Source organism: Neomonachus schauinslandi, chromosome 5 (assembly GCF_002201575.2).
Source record: "Neomonachus schauinslandi chromosome 5, ASM220157v2, whole genome shotgun sequence".
Lineage (NCBI taxonomy): Eukaryota > Metazoa > Chordata > Mammalia > Carnivora > Phocidae > Neomonachus > Neomonachus schauinslandi.
The window spans coordinates 141091044-141108000 of record NC_058407.1 but is presented as its reverse complement, the minus strand read 5'-3'; the positions used below and the strand labels follow the sequence as shown (position 1 = coordinate 141108000).

Below are 16957 nucleotides of genomic sequence, written 5' to 3'. Positions count from 1 at the left end.
GAGGACGAGACCGGGGAACGCAGCCCGGCCGGGGACTCCCAACCCTCCCAGCACCCTGGAGTTGGAGAGGCCATGGTGACCATCCAGGCGGGGGTACCCGGCGGGCCTTCGAGGCTTGCCGAGCCCAAAATCGGGGGTCAGGTCGTGACAGAATCCGCGTCCTCCTGGGCAGAGGAGGCCCTGGTTCTCACCGTATTTCCAAAGGGACCCCAGCCCAAACGGGCCTACCGTGATAATGAAAACCGCATTTCTCGAACTCTGACCCCGTTCCAGGCAATGCGGAAGACCCTTTCCAAAAATCGGTTTAGGGGCGCCTGGGTGGCTCAGTCGTTAAGCGTCTGCCTTCGGCTCGGGTCATGATCCCAGGGTCCTGGGATCTAGCGCCGCATCGGGCTCCCTGCTCAGCGGGAAGCCTGCTTCTCCCTCTCCCACTCCCCCTGCTTGTGTTTCTGTTCTCTCTGTGTCTCTGTCAAATAAATAAAATCTTTTTTTAAAAAAATCGGTTTAGTCCTCTCAGCAGCCTGTGTAGGGATATCATTCTCTCTGCTTTTTGTTTTGTTTTGCTTTTTTAAGATTTTATTTCTTTGACAGGGAGAGAGAGAGCAGGAGCAGGAACACAAGCAGGGGGATTGGGAGGGGAAAAGCAGGCTTCCTGCTGAGCAGAGAGCCGGATGTGGGGCTCCATCCCAGGACCTTGGGATCATGACCTGAGCAAACACAACAACTGAGCCACCCAGGTGCCCCTCTCTCTACTTTTTGAATGAGGAACCAAGGCCTCGAGAGTTTGAGTAACTTGCCCGGGAATTAGCATGAGGGTAGCAGCAAGAATGCCTTGATTTACCGCAGTCCTTTTCTTTTGCCAATGAGGCTGAGTTGGCTCTGGGGCAAGAGCAGGGCCTTATGGGTAGATGTTTATCTAGCCCTAACACTGCACCCAAATGATTTATTGTTTCTCCACAGAGCCCTGCAAACATCATTTCCAGTGTCCGGCCAGAAGTATAGGGAGAGACAAGTTTGAGCCCTGAGGCACAAGAAAGCGAGACCTGCCCCAGACAATGGCAGCCACACCTGGTCTCCAGCCTCCACCACCCCTGGAGCAAGACGAGATCCTGATCGTGAAGGTAGAGGAGGATTTCTGCTGGGAAGAGGAGCCCTCCCTGGAGTCGGAAGACCCCAGCCCTGAGACGTTTCGCCAGCTCTTCCGGCTCTTTTGTTATCAGGAGGTGGCCGGGCCCCGGGAGGCCCTGAGCCGCCTCTGGGAGCTCTGCTGCCGCTGGCTGCGGCCTGAACTGCGCACCAAGGAGCAGATCCTGGAGCTGCTGGTGCTGGAGCAGTTCCTGATGGTGCTGCCAGGGGAGATCCAGGCCCGGGTGCGGGAGCAGCAGCCGGAGAGTGGTGAGGAGGCCGTGGTCCTCGTGGAAGGGCTGCAGCGGGAGCCCAGGAAACAGAGGCAGCGGGTGAGGTGGGGGGCAATTTGGCCTTGAGGTGAGGAAACGGGGCCCCCAAGACCTCAGGGCCCTGCTCCTGAGGTCTGCATTTGGAAATCCCTTGGGCTCTGGAGCCATGGCCTGCCTTGGTCATTGTGGGTGGGGGGATTGGGGCTGCCTGCTCCTGTGAATTGAAGAAGACACTGCAAAGTATTTCTCAGCCTGGGCCAATGGGTGTAAACCTGTTGACTGAGCACATGTAGCCCCACTAGCCCTCTCTGAGCTGTGTGGGTTGTTTTGTTAACATCATCCCAGTGGAGGCCAGACACAGGTTTTGATGGGAGGGAGGCTGGAGACCTTCCCAGGCAGGGCCCTGGGCATTGATGAGATCCCAAAATGAGGAGCACTAGGAAGAAAAAGCAGGGGCTGGTGGGTGCTCTGCTTAGAGCCCCCACATGTCCCCAGCCTCTCTAGAGCTGTGTCATCCTATGCAGTGGCGACCAGCCACATATGATTTGTTTTTTAAAGATTTTATTTATTTATTTATTTGACAGAGAGAGACAGCGAGAGAGGGAACACAAGCAGGGGGAGAGGGAGAGGGAGAAGCAGGCCTCCCACCGAGCAGGGAGCCCGATGTGGGGCTCGAACCCAGGACCCTGGGATCATGACCTGAGCCGAAGGCAGCCGCTTAACCGACTGAGCCACTCAGGCTCCTCTCACATCTGATTTTTTTAAATTAAAACTAAATAAAACGTCAGATGTAGTTCCTAAGTCATACCGGCCCCATTTCAAGGGTGTAGTCGTCAGATGTCGCCAGTGGTCACTGTACTGGGTACTAGACAGTGAAGACAGGACACTTTGTTGTCATGGAAGGTTCTGTGGACAGCACTGCTCTAGGGCACATTCCCAGCTTCTAACAGAATTTGAGGAGTGGGAAGTCTTACAAATTCCTCTTGCTTAGATTAGATTAGTTTTCCAGGTTAAATATTTGGCAGATATGGACAGGTGGCCTTTCTCCCTGTGTTAGTGCCATTGGCCACATACTTTTCTTTTTGTCCATCAGGATAGACACATCCCCCCAAACTTGATCACAGTATGAGTTGATTGCAGTAAGCAAATCCTGCTATCTTGGTGGCCAGTAAGAACTCAGGATCCTTTCCCAGCCCCTCCAGCCTTGGCATTGGGGTTCTTAGCATGGCTTCCCTCTGTCTCTGTGCACCTCATAACCTCTGGGGACTGTCTCCTCTTAGAGGTGTGCAATGTTGAGCCTGACGCAGGGGTCCCTGGTGCTGGTTTCACAGTTTCCTGGGGATGTTTCTTGTCCTAAGTACTGTTGCAGAGCTCAGTAAACTGAGACCCAAGTTCATCCTATTCACCGTCTCTGGAATTGGGAATTAGATTGTTTCAGAGCACTTGTAGGTGACTTCAAAAAGCATAGCACATGCAATAGTGCGAACTTCCGAAATGAGACCTGATTCAGGGTCCTCCTGGCCCAGGTCTATAGGGAGTACCGAGGAAGGAAGGGGAAGAGTGTGACAAGGACACCAGGACAGTGTGAGGGGGAGAGACCGGGGAGACTCACTCAGGGACAGAGCAGGTCTCACTTTGTCCCGATTGGGAGCCTGACCTCTTCCCAGCTCACGTTCCTTCTCCCAGCGTGTTTGGAGGGAGGATTGTGTGGCATGTGGAGGGCCATGGGGGCAGGCAGGGGGAGGAAGCCCTGGGCGTGGGGGAGGTGAGGCACAGCTGGTCAGAGCCTGGGAACAGGAGGATGGCCAGGGGTGCCTGAGACAGGAGTGGTTGGGAACCTTGTGGGTTTTCTCCCAACCTTCTGGGAGCTGGTGGGCAGATCTCTGTCTGCATTCAGGGCCTGGAGGTGCTCCCTGATGATGCACTGTCCCACGGGACAGGAGAACAGTGCTTGAAACACCAAGTGGAGGCCAGACCAGAGGAGCTGTCTCTGGAGGAAGGGTCTGGATGCTCCAGCCAGCAGGCCCCAGCCCAGCGGAGCCACAGACCAAAGAGGGGTGAGTAGCCATCCCTCTAGATGAAAGAAGCTCTTTAGGGGAAGGAGGCAGAGGGAAAGGGGTGTCACAGGAGGCTGGGCCTCTGTGCACGTGGGAAGGACACGTTCTTACCTGGGAGCTGAGCATAGGTGGGGAGTAGTTACACCTGTCTGGGCTTTGCTACCGTGTGCATGGGTGGGCTGTGTGGCCTTCTCTGGCAACTCTGTGCTTTTTCCCCAGGCCCAGCGGCCTCCCAGCCTCAGGAGACGGCGGCATCGGCCACGTCCTTCATTTCATCCTGGTCCCGGGTGAGTGGGTGTTCCTGATCTGCAGCATCCCTGTGTGTCCCCTGCCTCTGTTATGGGAACACTTCTCTCCCGTGCCAGGTCCAGCTCTCAGAGCTGTTCCTTCGTGGAATGACCCCTTTACCCCAACTTTCTCCTCCTGAAAGTCTTCTCTTAGATGCCATCTGGGTATTAGGTGTATCCTAGAGGATTCTGGGGCTTAATGGTGAGCTGGGGCAATTGCTTCAAACCCAGCTGGGCGCTAGACTCTGGGTAAAAATATAGATTCCTCCCCCAGCCCAGGCCTGGAATTGGAGTCTCCTTTGCTTGTTTGTTTAAATAACAGCTTTATTGAGGGGCGCCTGGGTGGCTCAGTTGGTTAAGCATCCGACTCTTGATTTCGGCTCAGGTCATGATCTCAGGTTCATGAGATCAAGCCCTATATCAGGCTCTGTGCTCAATGGGGAGTCTGCTTGAGATTCTCTCTTTCCCTCCCTCTGCTCCTTCACCTGCTCATGCTCACTCTCACTCTTTCTTTTTTTTTCTTTTAAGATTTTATTTATTTATTTGGCAGAGAGAAAAAGAGAGGGAACACAAGCAGGGGGAGTCGCAGGCAGAGGGAGAGGGAGAAGCAGGCTTCCCGCAGAGCAGGGGGAGCCCGATGTGGGACTCGATCCCAGGACCCCGGGATCATGACCTGAGCTGAAGGCAGTTGCCTAACCCTCCCTCTTTCTAAAATAAATAAATAAATCTTATTTAAAAATAACAGCTTTATTGAGGTATAATTCACATACCACGCAGCTTAGCTATTTAGAGTGCATAGCGTTTAGCGTATTTATAGAGTTATGCAACCATCATCACAGTCCTCAAAACACTTTCCTCCCCAGGACACCCCTTACCTATTAGTAGCACCCCTATTCCCCCTTTCCCAGCCCATGGCAACCTACTTTCTGTCTCTACGGATTTGTCTCTTCTAGACATTGTTTGCTTGGGTTTTAATCTGCTGCTCAGGTCATTCTGGTGCCAGATTTGGAACGACTGGACTACAGGCATCCTGAAGTTCCCAAGACACCCTCCCCCACCCGCCCCGGGTCCCAGGGCTGGTTCAGCCGAGGCAGGGCATGCCTGACTTGTCCCCTGGGAAACGTGGGCCCGGTGGCTGAGCATGCAGTGGAACCAGCTGTTCCAGACAGTGAATCTGTCCACACTGTCTCTGGCGCAGCAGCAGTGGGACAGGGTGGTGGTGATGGTGTCCTCCCAGGGAGCAGGATTCAGCCGTTCTGTGAGCGGAGCCTGAGGAGGAGGGCTAGACAACAGCATATGGAGAGGGAAAGTGTTGGAGAGAGGAAGTGGGGGGAGGCAAAGCAGGACCTGCCATTGTGATACAGGTGGAGGGGGTGGGCGAGCCCACCAGTCTGGCCCACGTGACGGAGCTGTGGCATAGGACTGAGTGGCTTGCATTCCAGCAGGTGCCAGTGACCTTGGAGGACATGGCGGCATACCTATCCCAGGAGGAGTGGGAGTGCGTGGACCCGGCTCAGCGGGACTGCAGCTGGGACGTGCTGCCGGAACACGGGGGTAACATGCAGAGAGACCCTGGCCACTGCTCATCAGTGGCATGTCTGAAGTGGGCCAGTCTCAGGGAGGGTGGCTCCTTCCCTTAGGCTGGCTCTGGCCAGCTCGGCATTTCCCAATAGTTGTATGTGGGCCTCAGGCACCCTAGGCCCAGCATATCCCTGCTCTGTATCTCCCATGTCTCCGCACCACTTACAAAAGCCAGTTCAACAGTTCTCAGGCTGCAGTGGCCCGAGGAATCACTGGGGAGCATGGTGAAATAAGAACTCACACCCTGTTGCTGGGTGGGTTCAGTGGGCCAGGGGTGTTCCCTGGAGAGTCCGCTCAGCAACCAGCTGAGTGCAGCCTGCACAGCCAAGGTTGCTGGTGACCCGTCAGGGGCCCAGCTGCAGTGGGGAGAGTATGGCTGCTCGCCTTATCCCAGGCAGGTGCCCACAGATGTCTTGGGTTCCTTATTCTTTTGTTCCTTCACGCACATGGTTGGTCCAGTTTGACCTTGGCCTCTGTGCTGCCCACGGCCCCCGTGGGTAGAGCTGCTTCTGGCAAGGCCTTGGCCATCCACAGCCTCTCCTTACCCCACCAGCCCCAGTTCACCACCCAACACTATTCCTTCTGCTCTTCCCGCTCAGCTCATCTTGACACTCCAGATACCCATTCACTCCCTGAAACAGGTTCTGAAGGAATTGAGATGCTTCTTTGTATCAGTTGGGTTTCTTCAGACAGACAAAACCAATAGTGTGTGTGTGTGTGTGTGTGTGTGTGTGTGTGTGTGTGTGTAAGTTAAGACATTTATTTTAAGGAATTGGCTCATAGGATTGTGGATGCTGACAAGCCTAAAATCGTAGGACAGGCCCGCAGGCTAGAAATTCGAATGAGAGTTGATGTTGCAGTCCTGAGTCTGATATCTGCAGGCCACCCAGCTGACTGGAAACCCAGGCAGGATTTGTGTATTACAGTCTCGAGGCAGAATTCCTTCTCTGGGGGAGGCACCTGGGTGGCTCAGTTGGTTAAGTGTCCAACTTGATTTCAGCTCAGGTCATGATCTCAGAGTTGTAAGATCAAGGCCTGCAAGGGGCTCCATGCCGGAAAAGAAGCCTGCTTAGGATTCTCTCTCTCCCTCTGCCCCTCCCTGGGAAACCTCAGGTCCTGCTCTTAAGGCCTTCAACTGACTAGATGAGGCCCACCCACAGTGTGGAGGGTGATCTGCTTTATTTACAGTCAGCTGATTGTAGATGTTAAGCAGATCTACAGATGACATCCTGAGAGGTTATTTAGCCTGGCTGTGGTACCACTGTTTAGTTAAACACCAAAACACTGTTGACATTGGGGCTGTAGAATTCTCTGTTATGATGCCATCTAGTGAGCTATAGGATGTTCACCAGCATCCCTGGCTTCCACCCACTAGATGCCATTTGCAACATTCTTCTCCCCAGTTGTGACAACCAAAAATGTCTTAAGACATTGCCAAGTGCCCTCTGAAGGCCACCATTGCCCCTGGGTAAGAACCCCTGGCCTAGAGGTTATGAGCCCAGACTCCAGAGCCCGTCCTATAACTTACTAGCCCAGTGACTCTGGGTAAGTTCCTCAACGTCCTCGTCTTAACAATGGGACAGTAACGGCACGCACTTCACTGGCGTTGTGAGGGTTTCATGAGCTGCTGGCCATGGTTCATTATCTCTGTTCAGGGTCTGACACTCCCCTGCTAAGTGCTCTGAGGCTCGCTCTCATGTTCCTCAGATGGGACAGCCGCCCAGCCTCTGCCTTCTTATTGGAAGCCTCCCCTCTCCCTGTGAAGGCCTCATGGACTGTGTTTTCTGTGTCCCAGGGCTTGGGCCACAACTTGAGGATGGACAGGACACCCTGGAGGACGTGTCAATGGGAAGGGAGCGGGACCGAGAGCTGGTCAGGGGCATGGCCGGGACTGAGCAGCCTCTGGAAAGAGGAGGACCGCGACGAGTCGAAAAGCCGTACACGTGCCCCGAGTGCGGCAAAGGCTTTAGCAAAACGTCCCACTTGACCAAGCACCAGCGCACGCACACCGGGGAGCGGCCCTACAAGTGTCAGGTGTGTGGGAAGGGCTTCAGTGACCGCTCCAACTTCAGCACGCACCAGAGGGTCCACACGGGCGAGAAGCCCTACGCGTGCGCCGAGTGCGGCAAACGCTTCAGCCAGAGCTCCAGCCTGGTCATCCACCGCCGGATGCACACTGGGGAGCGGCCTTACGCCTGTGCTGAGTGTGGGAAGCGCTTCAGCAACAGCTCCCACTTCAGCGCGCACCGGAGGACACATGCGGGCGAGAAGCCCTTCGTGTGCCAGGCCTGTGGCAGGGGCTTTCGCCGGGGCACAGACCTGCACAAACACCAGCGGACCCACAGCGGTGAGCAGCGCCTGCCGGGCCTGCAGAGCCCCACGGCGCGGCTCCAGGAGGCCCCCGGGCTGAAGCCCAGCCGCCACTCGTTGAGCTGCCCACCTCCGGAGTCCCATTCAGAATTTCGAGGTCAGAGTTCATGAAGCTGCTGGTTACTGTCTTGGAACTAGAACCCTAATCTGAAGGCATTTCAGACTGACCCCGTTTGCTCCTGGTGGGGGCCCAGCCGATGGCTGTGGGACATTTCAGGTGCCCAGGCCGAGGGAAGAATCCGGGCACTGAGTTCAGCAGTGGTGGCTGGACATGCAGCAGGTGGACCTGGGTCCTGGGGCCGCCGTCCAGGTGACCACAGCCTGGGTGGCTCACCACCCCAGGGATGGATTCTCACCGTTTAGGAGGCCAGAAGGCCAAACCCAAGATGTGGGCAGGGCTGCTTCCTTCTGGAGGCCCTGATGGGAGAGACTGTCCCACGCCTCTCTCATGGCTTCTCGTGTTCCCGGCGTCCCTGGTGTTCTTGGTTTGTGGCCACATCAGTCCCGCCTCTGCCTCTGCTCTGGTGTCCTCTTTTAAGGGCACAGTTATTCGATTTAGGGCCCCCGATCCAGAATGACCTCATCTCAATTACATCTGCATAGACCCTGTTTCCAAATAAGGGCACATGCTGAGGTTGTGGGTGGACGTGAAGCTGGGGACGCTTATCAGCCCACTTCAGGGAAGCCTCCAAAGCTCCAGTTCCATGCAGTGTTAACATACCCCAGCCTTCCCTGGCCTCCCACCTTCCCCTCCAGCCTTGCCACACCCAGTATGTAGCCTGTGGGGGCTTTTTCTGTATCCCTGTGGTGTCAGCGGGGCAGTGGGGTGAGGTGGGGGTCGCCTTCATAGATCCATGGCTGTTTTAAAGGATGAATGCCTGGTGTGGGAACGCTTCCCTGATACCCCATCTTCCAGCCTCCCCGGCCCATGAGGAAGCCTGTGGATTGGACCAGCCTTGCCATCTGTCCCCAGGGCAGGAGTCCAGGGTTGCCTTTGCTCCAGCCCCAAGTGGCCAGGACAGAGGCAGCCTTGGCTGCCCCACTTGGTCTTTCTGATCTGTTCACATCCACTGTGTCCTGGGCAGCTGAGGGGAGCGGTAGAGAGTCCTGGTTTCGTTTCATCATCACTGGAGTCTTGGAGCAGCTGCTAAAACCCCTTGGTTCTGGAACATTCCATGCAGGGAGTGTGGCAGTTTCCCATGGCGGGGTTGCCTTGGGCCTCATACTGTGCTCCATTCTGTTGGTCACCCAATCACTGTAGGTATTTTCCACCTTTCAGCATAACCCATGTTCCAGGGTACGTGATCTATTCTCGGTTCCCTTAATAAAGTCGGTTCCTCTGGCCTCGTGTGCTCTGCCTGGTGTGTTCTCCAGAGAAGGGGGCCACTCAGTTGAAGCATGGTTTGACCTTCTAGGCCAGCTTCCAGGGCTCTTGAGCACGCCTGGCTTTGCCGACCACTCTCCTTCCCTATGCGGCCGTGAGTCTGCGGGCTCACTTCTGTCATGTCCAGGCTGGTGCTGGAGGCCACCGGCCGCCCACTTCCTGGCCTGGGACCTGGGCCCATTAGTACCTGTTCCAGAATATTCTCTCACACAGTCCTAGGACATAGGGCTTTTGTGACTCTCCTTTTATAGATGGGAAACTGAGGTCCTGAGTGCTTCCAGCACCTTGTCCAGGTGGCAGAACTACCACATCATCCTCTCGGCTTGCCTTAATGGTCGTTCACCCAGTTGAACTTAGAACAAAGAGTTTATTTTCTCTCACTTTGTAAAACATTCTTAATGAACTTCTGACGTTAAAAGGGGTAGACATGCGGAAAATGGGTTCAAAGGAAGAAAAGCTGGCCATTGCTCCTACAGGCTGCATGGGTGGAGGTGGTCACGTTTAGTCTGCCTTGCCCACTGCCTGAGCCCTGACCACACTGCACATGCCCTGGAGCAGAGGGTGAGGGACTTTCACAGATGGGCAAGACCCGGGAGCCCACGTGACACAGTGTGGTTAACTGCCCTGCCAGTAGGCCCACCCAGGGCTTCCTGTGGCCTTGGTGGAAGCTGCCTTGCCCCTGACCCCTCATCGTTGTGGGTGGGGGCTGCTGTAGGGGCCCCCATGGCCATATCAAGTGAGGTCTGTGGCCCTGATCATGACTAGCTGAGGCCAGGCAGAGCCTGCCTTGCCTGGTGCAGGGCTTGATGGAAAGAGACCCTTGCCCATCCTCAACGCATGCTAACAGGTGGTGACCCCAGCTGAATCCTGGGACACGTGCCCAAATGCCAAGGACCCTACCAAGCCACTGAGCCCATGTCACAGGGGGACTCGAGATGACTGCTTTTCCCATGGGGCAGGCAGGGCGGAGCGGGGCAGAGACTCTGAGAAGCAGAATCTCAGAAACAAGTTGACGAGAAAACAGAGGTGCCCACAGATCAGGGCTTCAGCCTGTTGGGGACAGCAGGGCTGAGAACAATACGAAAGGACTCTGAAAATGGGCGGTGGGGGGTGATGTTTGCAAAGTAACGAGAAGATGTCCTCCACAAGGCCGGGCGCCACTCTGTTCCATGGGGACTGTTTGGGTGTCAGGACACTCAGTACTCTATCTCTGTGGAAAGGTCAACTCCACCCATAGTTTGGAAGGACCCTAAAACAGATGTGTGCCTTTGTATCTTGGTTAAAGAAAAAAACCTTCAGTCTTCCCCCATTTATCAAAGAGTCCATTTGGTGTGTGAGAGAGAGCGGGTGGTGTGTGCATTTAGGCACATAAATAGCAAGCAGCCAGGGACCCAGAAGATCAGGCTCAATTCTCTTCCAAGACCCTTTCTCTAAACCCTGAAATTCTCTAAATATGTTTTACTTGAGTTTTAGTTTTATAAAGAGCTTGCATGATGGCAATAACAGAGAAGAGTGCAGACACGGGAGAGAAAACGCCCGACAGTCCCCCTGTTGGCACGGACCGTGCTCTCGGTGGGGTCTGCTTCCCAGGCGCTGTTGTCCTGCTCTGTGTACAACTGTGTTCTGGCATCTTTGCTCTAAGTGCACAGAATGATCTGCCCCACAGCCTGAGGGTCCCCGTGCTGCAGAAGAAGCACCTTCTCTCGGAAACAAGGGAGAGCCAGGGGCCCAGGCATGTGGATGGAGAGTGGAATCATTCCGCCCAGCTCCTTCTCCCATCTGGTCCAGGACACAGCTACAGTTGGCCCAGGGGAGGCACCAGGGCCTCCCTGGCTGTCCCTGGCCCAAGAGTGTCCCCTAGCGCCCTGGGACCTCCCCCTGGGCGTCTGGCCTGGGTGCTCTGCTGCTCGGCCCAGGCTGGTATATGTTGCTTCCTTCCAGTTGTGGAGCTGGCTGAATCTTCAGGGACTTGAGCCTTCTGGACACTGGGACCCCCAGTGGCAGGCAAATTGGGCTGAGCTGTCCCCTCCCGAAATGCCCTGAGCTGCTGGAGAAGCTGACTCTTCCCGGTGCAGTCCCTGTGACACAAGAAACGATCAATCAACACCAAGTGGAGCCAGACCTCCCCACAGGAAAGGGCCAGAGTGCTTCCAGAAGCGTGTTCCCTGGTTCTCAAGACGGTAAGTGAGAGATTTTGGCCTCTCAGCCCATGCTGAGTCACAGGGCATGTTAGCATGTTTAAGGCTTCTGGGAGCCCACTCGTGTGACGCTTCTCAACTCAGATTTTTCTTCTTTTTTCCTATATGCCTAATCATGTACCACTTTAGAGGAAAAGCTGCATTTGACTCTGACCTTCCCAGAGGATAGGATCTACAGGCTTTGCAATTCCAAAAACAATAGATACAGCATATAAGTCTGAGTGGCCCTAGGACCACCATGTGGGGCCTCTGCACGGTGGGGAGCTGGCCTTCTCTGAATGGGACACTGCTTCCTTCACCCAGGCCTTTCATTTCTAGCCAACAAGCATCACTTCATTCCATCCCAACAACTTCATTTCCAGTGCTATCGGGAGTAAGGAGCAAATCAATTTGGGCAGCTACTTTTCAGAAGGAAAGTACTTATCCCTTCTCAGGAGTGAACTAAGGTGTCCTTGGTGATGTCGGGAGGACAGCATTCCAGGCTGGGCCCCAAGTGGGCTCCCGTGGGCCACCTCCTAGACCCCCCACCAGACCCACACGTGCTAGCCTTATGGGTGCAAGACAGAGCTGAAAGCACAAATGTTCAGTGTGCCAGGCTGAGGGCTTGCTGTGGAAAGCAGGGACGGGACATCCCCAGGTGATGGGAGCCCCTTGGTGGTTACCGTAGGCGGCGGGAGGAAGGACTCTTCTGCTTGGCTGGGCCCTGCTGGTCTCTGCGGGCCACTGTAGCCTCTTCCTCCTCCTCGCTGTCAGAGGAGCTGGAGCTGAGGCTGGAGCTGGAGGAGAAGAAAGCTGGCTTCACGGAATGTGCCCCAGGCCACCCAGGCCCCTGGGATTTCCTGCCAAGAGGTGGAGGGACACACCCCAGGGCCATGTACCAAAGCCCAGACTCTGCTTAGAGCTCCGCCTGGGTTCTTCCCTCCCTGCAGGGAGAGCCTGCTGATGGGACCAAGTGGGATTGTCGGCCAGGCTCAGCTCCTGGCTAACAGCACTTCTCCACTGAGCAGTGCTCTGGGACTAGCCCACACCAGTGCGACTCCCACCTGTATGAGCACCTGCTCCTCCTGAGGCCAATAGGAGCACTGCAAAGCAAGGCTGTCACCACTCCCAGTACCTTTCCACCGACCTGGGGTCTGATGGCTCCGAGGGCCGCAGATCGATGAAGATAGTGGGAGGCTCTGCGGGGCTCCTTAGCTGCCTGCTCTTGGCCAGTGTCAGGCCCAGCTCGGCCTGGAAGCCTGGCTCCCTCGGAGATCTGAGATGAGAGAGCAGGGTTTCTGAGTCACTTCTGGGTGATTACAGTGTAACCTGAGCTAGGCCCTGTAAATGCACCTGCTCTTTTGCTCTTTAGAACAACCTTCAAGATTTGGCCAGCACTGTCCAACAGGACTGTCCCTGGTGACTGAAATGTTCTATATTTGTGCTTCCCAGTGTGGTAGCCATTTGCCACAAGTAGCTTTTTAAATTTACTTGTAAGCTAATTAAAATTAAATTTAAAAATAAAATAAATTTGGGGCACCTGGGTGGCTCAGTTGGTTAAGCGGCTGCCTTCAGCTCAGGTCATGATCTCAGGGTCCTGGGATCGAGCCCCTCATTGGGCTCACTGCTCAGCGGGGAGTCTGCTTCTCCCTCTGCCTGCCACTCCCCCTGCTTATGCTCTCTCTCTCTCTCAAATAAATAAAATCTTCAAAAAAAATAAAATAGGGGCGCCTGGGTGGCTCAGTCAGTTGGGTGGCTGCCTTCGGCTCAGGTCATGATCCTAGGGTCCTGGGATCGAGCCCCACATTGGGCTCCCTGCTCGGTGGAGAGTCTGCTTCTCCCTCTCCCTCTGCCTGCCTCTCTGCCTACTTGTGCACTCTATCTCTCTGTCAAATAAATAAATAAAATCTTTTTAAAATAATAATAATAAATTTTAAAAATTCATTTCCTCATTGCACCAGCCACATTTCAAGGGTTCAGTAGCCACATGTGGCCAGTGGTTACCAATTGGACAGTACGAGTCTAGATATTGCTTTTTTTCCTTTTTTTTTTTAAGATTTTATTTATTTGACAGAGAGAGACACAGCGAGAGAGGGAACACAAGCAGGGGGAGTGGGAGAGGGAGAAGCAGGCTCCCCGCCGAGCAGGGAGCCCGATGCGGGGCTCGAACCCAGGACCCTGGGATCATGACCTGAGCCGAAGGCAGCCGCTTAATGACCGAGCCACCCAGGCGCCCCTTCTTTTTTTTAAGATTTATTTATTTATCTGAAAGAGAGAGAGTGCAAGCAGGGGTGGGGGAGCAATGGGAGAGGGAGAAGGGAAGCACACTCCCCTCTGAGTGTGGAACCCGAGATCATGACCTGAGTCAAAACCGAGAGTTGGTCACTCAACAGACTGAGCCACCCAGACACCCCTAGATATTTCTATTGGTCACTGGGTTGCCAGGAACAGAAGCCCACTCCACCTGTGCCCACCTCTGCCCTCCAGCTTCAGTGTTTCTCACTACAGCTGGCCTTTCTCTGCCCTCCCGCTCCCACCCAGAAACAGGGAGATTGGAAATTCTCACAGAAAGGCTCTGATTGGCCTGGCTCAGGTCAGACTCCAGGGCTGGCCTAATTAACAGCGGCCAGAGGGGCAGGGTCCTACTCTGGGGAAGCCATGTGGATGGTGAAAGGAGGGTTCCCAGGGGGTGTGCAAGAGCAGGTGCTTTGGGGCTTGAGTCCCAGCTCTGCCATGTATGGCCTGGGTAAGTCAACCTCTGAGCCTCAGTTTCCCCATCTATAAAATGGAGATAATAGCACCTACCTGATCAGATTCTTGAGATGAAATGAGAACTCTACATCAAGTGCCCCACCCAGGATAGATCTGATACTTGCTGCAAGACCATGGCCAGTTCCACAGAGAGGACACAGGCTGTGGCTGACAGAAGTCTCACCTGCTCCTGGCCTCCTGCTGCATGGTGTCCTGAGGTGTGTCAGCAGGCACCTTCCAGGCAGAAGGGGCTCTGGAATGTGTGGCACACAGAAGGATGAGCTGTTCCATGAGCCTGTCCTGGCTGTTCGGCAGGGTGTGGTCTGATGGGAGAGCGGGGAGGCTGCTGAGTGGGGACACCCATGGTTTGACTTACAGCAGCCTGAGCCTTAGGACCCCTTGGACTCCCTCATGTGGATCTACCTCGCTCTGTGCACCCCCTCTGCCACTCACAGCCCTTTATGTGGACCTCATCTCCAGCTCCACAGGACCAGGGGAGTGATATATATGCAGGCCCCGTAAAGTAGGACTGACTTATTAACGGGTTCCCTCACTTCCTCACTCCCAAGTCCCACTCGTCAGAGGGAACGAGAATTAACAGTTCTGGTGTTCACTTTTTTAAAAAATTAGCAACAGGATTATCCTCCATAGATTTTTTTTCACTGAATAGATTATGTAGTTCTGTGTTAATATACATAGATTCTCTTCATTTGAGCTTTAGAGCATTCTGTGGTGTAACTGATTTAGCTTGATTCCTATTGAATATTGAATATGGGTCATTTCCAAATTTTCACAATTATAAACAGCACTGTAACGAACATCCCTGAATACACATCTTTACCCAGTGGGGTGTGTGTTTAGGATAGACTTCAGCAGTGGAGTAAGTGGGTGATGTGGCTTATGTGGCTTTAAACAGAGAATGGATTCTGTCACATTGCCCTCCAAAGAGGGTATATTGGTTACAGCCCCCAGCCCAGTCCCTGCCTGACAGGAGGGAGGGTTTCTCCACATCCTGCTATAAGGCTTTAAGTTACAAACAAACAAAACCATGCTGAAACAGCACCAGGAGCTGTCAGCCACAGAGGAGGTTTGCTCTGGAATTGGAGGCTGGAACCCCCACACCTCCTTGCTCTTTGCCTCAGACCAGCCTCCACTTACATTTGTGACCCAGGATGGCTGCAGAGGCAGGGAGGAGCTTTCCTTTTATTTACAGAACTGCCCAGAGCAAGGGCACAAATGCGGTGGCGGTGATCACACCCCTGGCTTTGTCAATGGGGAGGTGAGGGGAGGCAGGGTGTGCTCAGTTGCTGGCTGAAGGAGCACAAATTGCAGATTGCTTTGCTCCCAGAAAGAGAGGGAGGAAGCCCTGGAGGTGGGCAGGAGGGAAAGGTGTGAGTCAAGGGTAGGGACCTGTCTGAAGGTCCCCCTCTGGGGCTTGTCCACTCCCGACACCTAGTAGGGGTCATGTATATAATGAGTGAATGAGTGAATGAATGGATGGATGGAAGTTTCCACGGACTGGCACCTATGTGCTTGGGACCGTGAGGGCTGAGCAGCAGAGAGGACATGGTGGGCTGCAGGGCTGACCCTATTTTATTGAGAGGGCCTGGAAGGAGCTGCTTGTGGGGATGCATTTGGGCCCTGGCATTCAAGGTCAGACCTCGGCCCAGGCGGTCAGCTGCCCACCACGTGGCTCTAGGTGCGCGATCTCCCCTGCCGCCTTCTTGCCCTGCCAGACTCTGAAGGATGTGATCCAAATCCCACTCTTCAAGTTCCTGAAATAATTAAAGCAGTGATTATGAGGCAGCTGCACGGTCCTGGCGGCGGGAATGCCCGATTCCGCAGCTGCTGTGAACCACGGAGGGTTGTTGCAGGTTAGAAATCCCCAGGGTTTAGGTGCCTGCCCACCTGGGCACTCTCTCACCCACACCTCCTGCCATCTCCTTCCTACGCGTTTTTTGAGCAAAACTTTTGTCTTTGGTACAAAGACTGTTTGGCCTGGAAACCCAGTGTCGTCTTAAGCTCCTTAGGTTCATACAGGTTTAGTGTTGGGAGGTTTAAACAGTTTGCTCTTTTAAGGAACAGATTGTTCTGGGCTGGTGCTATCACAGGAGGACTTGGAAGAGAGCGCTGGGGGCGTCTGAGTCTGATGAGAGCAGGGAGGAAGTTAAGTATGAATTGGTGTTTCTTGGGGACCCTCTTGCAGCTCCATGCAGCCCTAGAGGTGAGTGAAAACAAGTGTATCGGGGCAAGCAGAAAGGAAAGAATGGCTTATTTCAACAACAATTGATAAGAATGGAATTGGTAAAAATGACCTTCACGTACAACCTGATGCCAGTTTTCTCTAAGTTGTTAAGAAAATTATCAAAATTTGCAAATAAGGCAAAAAGGAATTGCACAATGTTTAAATGTCACGCTGGAGCTTTTCTGACAAGCCCACCTTTCTTGGGCGCGGTAATTTGGTTTCCACAGGCGACCAGGGCCCACCTATGTTACGACTTTGTAAAACTGAGAAACAGGTGCAGGGGTTTTCTCTGTCCCGTGGAGATGACCCCAGAGGTAACAAACAGCTTTGCTGCTTGTCGGATGTTGACCAATTTTGTACTTCATGTGCAATTTTTCTCAGTGTCCCTTTCTTTCTCCCCAGTGTTTTACAAAATCCCGGTTTCTCATAATCTCTGTGAACCGGCTTTGTCATCCTCCTGGTTCCCTCGTTAATGAGCTAAATACAACGTTAACAGGTGTTCACACTCTCTGTATGAAAATGAGGGCTTTGCCATTTGGGGAATTATGTTTTAACAAAGTTTGTTCTGTATCTTACATGTGGTTGTCTGTCTTAATAAACATGCTTTGGATTAGTCTGTCTTTCCTTCCTCCCTTCCTTTTCCCTCTTTTCTTTTCTTTCTTTTCTTTCTTTCTTTCTTTCTTTCTTTCTTTCTTTCTTTCTTTCTTT

The 16957-nt window shown here is 53.9% G+C and overlaps 2 protein-coding genes across 2 annotated transcripts in view; one reads left to right on the top strand and one right to left on the bottom strand.

Annotated features, from left to right (window-relative positions):
- Window positions 1-1015: 1015 nt before the first annotated feature.
- ZNF500 (zinc finger protein 500) lies at window positions 1016-8635 on the top strand. Its single transcript, XM_044915259.1, has 5 exons — window positions 1016-1457; window positions 3295-3458; window positions 3642-3741; window positions 5187-5295; window positions 7118-8635. Exons 1-5 carry the CDS (start codon window positions 1056-1058, stop codon window positions 7801-7803), a joined length of 1461 nt encoding a protein of 486 aa, XP_044771194.1. The 5' UTR covers window positions 1016-1055; the 3' UTR covers window positions 7804-8635.
- A 2173-nt stretch (window positions 8636-10808) lies between these two features.
- The window catches only part of DNAAF8 (dynein axonemal assembly factor 8), a 10221-nt gene continuing 4072 nt past the window's right edge, over window positions 10809-16957 (bottom strand). Inside the window, exons 4-8 of the mRNA XM_021698012.1 lie at window positions 15665-15779; window positions 14189-14327; window positions 12401-12529; window positions 11937-12050; window positions 10809-11154 (exon numbers count right to left, since the gene is read on the bottom strand). Of these exons, the coding sequence (XP_021553687.1) occupies window positions 10872-11154; window positions 11937-12050; window positions 12401-12529; window positions 14189-14327; window positions 15665-15779 (780 nt within the window). The 3' untranslated portion in view covers window positions 10809-10871. The remainder of the gene's footprint in view (window positions 11155-11936; window positions 12051-12400; window positions 12530-14188; window positions 14328-15664; window positions 15780-16957) is intronic.